We start from the raw sequence: 2,356 nt of genomic DNA, 5'->3' as shown, positions 1-2,356 counted from the left end.
TTCTCTTAAATTCTAGCTCTTAAATTTTCATGCTATAAAAGCAACTTAAGTTAGAAGGCTTTGTTGATGCTGACTGGGCCAGTAAATTCACAGATCGAAAGTCTACAGGGGGTTCCACAGAAGTTGCTTGGATTCTAAATTTGTTTCAAGAACTCCATATTACAGTATCTACAATTCCCATTCTATGGTGTGATAATCAAAGCGCTGATGCGCTGCGAATCCTGTATTTCAGGCACGGATAAAGAATTTGAGATTGATGTCCACTATGTGCAAAAATTAATTTCAACAAGGAAGGTTGCAGTTCAGTATTTTAAAAATCTAACTCTTAATTTTCATAATTTATTTAGATGTTGATACTATTTTATTTTTGAGGATAACAGAGATCGAAGGTACAATATTACAAATTTGTATTGGAATACAACAAAGTCCGTCCAAGCATTCGAGAATTAAACTTAACACACAAATATGATTTGAAATAAGAAATCAAGGGTAAAGCTCAATGAGAGACCTATGACCTATAATAGGAGTTGCCTTATAGTGGGTGAAACCGGCTTCCAAGAAGAGTTTGTTCCATTCTTTGAGGCTTCGTTCTTTGGCAACGGATAGCACAGACATCATGAACATATCAGTGCATAGCTGTGTCTCAACTGACTCCTTATCTTGCTTCTGTGTATCAATGATCATGTCAACAATAATTACCTTCCCTCCTTTATCTTTGCTTGGAATTACTTCTTTACACCTCTTTAGTATCTTCAAGCAATCTTCATCTCCCCAATCATGTAGAATCCACTGTATATTTTACATACCCTTAAAATTGAAGATGACAGGCAGGTAAAAACAAGAGCTAACAAAAATATTGAATTTACCTTGAGCAAAACTGCATCTGCTGAAGGTATTGACTGAAACATGTCGCCTCCAACAAAAGCTAAGTTCTTAGTTCCCTGCAAATTAACAACAATATGTGGAAGATCAAAAACAGTGCACTCAATTTCTGGAAAAGCTTTGGCTATGGCTTCGGCCATAGTTCCAGTTCCACCGCCCACATCAATCAGAGACTTGAACCCTATAAAGACATCTTTAAAGTTTTCAATCAAATATCTTGATATCAACCGAGAGTCAGAGACCATGTTTTCGTAAAACAGGTTTCTAAGTCTAGGTTCCTCGGCTACACAATCCCAAAAGTTTTTCCCTCGAGCTGTCTCAAACACTGAGGAATCATCATTTCGTAACCATGTGCTTAAAAAAGTGAAGGAAGTTGTGAATATTGGATCAGCCACGAGAAGCACAAAGGGTGCTGCATTCATGGAGTTATCTTTAAGGAGGAGTCGAGAAGCGGGTGTAAGAAGATATAACTCTTCTTCCTGCTCATTTTGGTCAAGTTGTTGAGCAAAGAAGCCAGAGTGAACTAGAATGCGCATGAGGCGGAGAATGCAATGAGCTTTGTTTGCGTGAACCCCCAGTGCTGAAACTAGTTTAGAAAGAGTGATGGGTTGGCCTTCTTTGTGGATGATATCAGGAATCCCTAAATCAATAGCACATTTTAAGGACATGGAATTTACGTATTTGAAGGAATAATTCCACACCAAACCTAGAGCTTCACGTAGCTCAATAGCACTACTCTCTCCATTAATGGAATCCATTTTAGATTTTGCTTGGCATTCCCTCAACCTCAGCAGGTTTGTTTATATAGAAAATTTGTGTTAGGGGATTTTGAGAGATTTCTAGGTACGAGTGAGATGCCACTGTATCTTACTTACGCTTCATAATGTTGATCATTATTTCCTTTTCATCATCTTTCACATGTCTGTTAATCAGAAGATTAATTAATTAATTAATTATTTCATCATCGAATTCTCCACTCATTACAAGTAACATTATTGTTGATTAAGTGGCATTTATCCCATAAATAAGTAGTCTTGAAGGACAAGAGCTACAACACATTCAAATCTATTTAGCCTGATGATCAAGTTCCAGTTCATCAATTAATCTACTTATGATTTTCAATCAAAAACTTGTGTTTACCCGAGCCGAAGGGATTTTGATATATAGGATCTAAAGGCAAACAACTTTTCCTAGTTAATTAATTTAATTTCGTTTATATATGCTACTTTAAATTTTTACAGCATTTATTATTCAAAGGTTAAAATATACTATTGATTTTCCAAATTTCATTAAGTACTAATTTAGCTCACGTTTTAAAACACCAGAATTGTAATTTTTTCATTTAATTTGCCATATGGATGGATGTGATTGGCAGCTTGCCCAGTAAGATTAAATATTTTGACAACATTGTCAACACTTAAAATTATTGATTTTGAGATAGATATCAACACTCTATCGCTATTCACCTTATACT

General features: G+C 35.5%; 1 protein-coding gene across 1 annotated transcript; it reads right to left on the bottom strand.

Moving 5' to 3' along the window:
* Positions 1 to 329: 329 nt before the first annotated feature.
* Positions 330 to 1,671, bottom strand: LOC116115213 (trans-resveratrol di-O-methyltransferase-like). The gene is made up of 2 exons (XM_031401373.1): positions 867 to 1,671; positions 330 to 789 (listed from the first exon to the last, which is right to left on the bottom strand). The coding sequence occupies exons 1-2, from the start codon at positions 1,638 to 1,640 to the stop codon at positions 484 to 486; spliced, it is 1,080 nt and encodes a 359-aa protein (XP_031257233.1). The 5' UTR covers positions 1,641 to 1,671; the 3' UTR covers positions 330 to 483.
* Between the last annotated feature and the right edge of the window lie 685 nt (positions 1,672 to 2,356).

The sequence above is a fragment of the Pistacia vera genome, unplaced genomic scaffold (assembly GCF_008641045.1).
Source record: "Pistacia vera cultivar Batoury unplaced genomic scaffold, PisVer_v2 Contig733, whole genome shotgun sequence".
NCBI lineage: Eukaryota > Viridiplantae > Streptophyta > Magnoliopsida > Sapindales > Anacardiaceae > Pistacia > Pistacia vera.
This window is presented reverse-complemented; position numbering and strand designations above follow the sequence as displayed.

Excerpts from the sequence above, each read along its gene's own strand:
- LOC116115213 (XM_031401373.1), bottom strand. The coding sequence starts at position 1,640 with ATGGATTCCATTAATGGAGAGAGTAGTGCTATTGAGCTACGTGAAGCT. Across the intron at positions 790-866 it reads CAGATGCAGTTTTGCTCAAG|TGGATTCTACATGATTGGGG; the intron begins GTAAATTCAATA and ends TAAAATATACAG.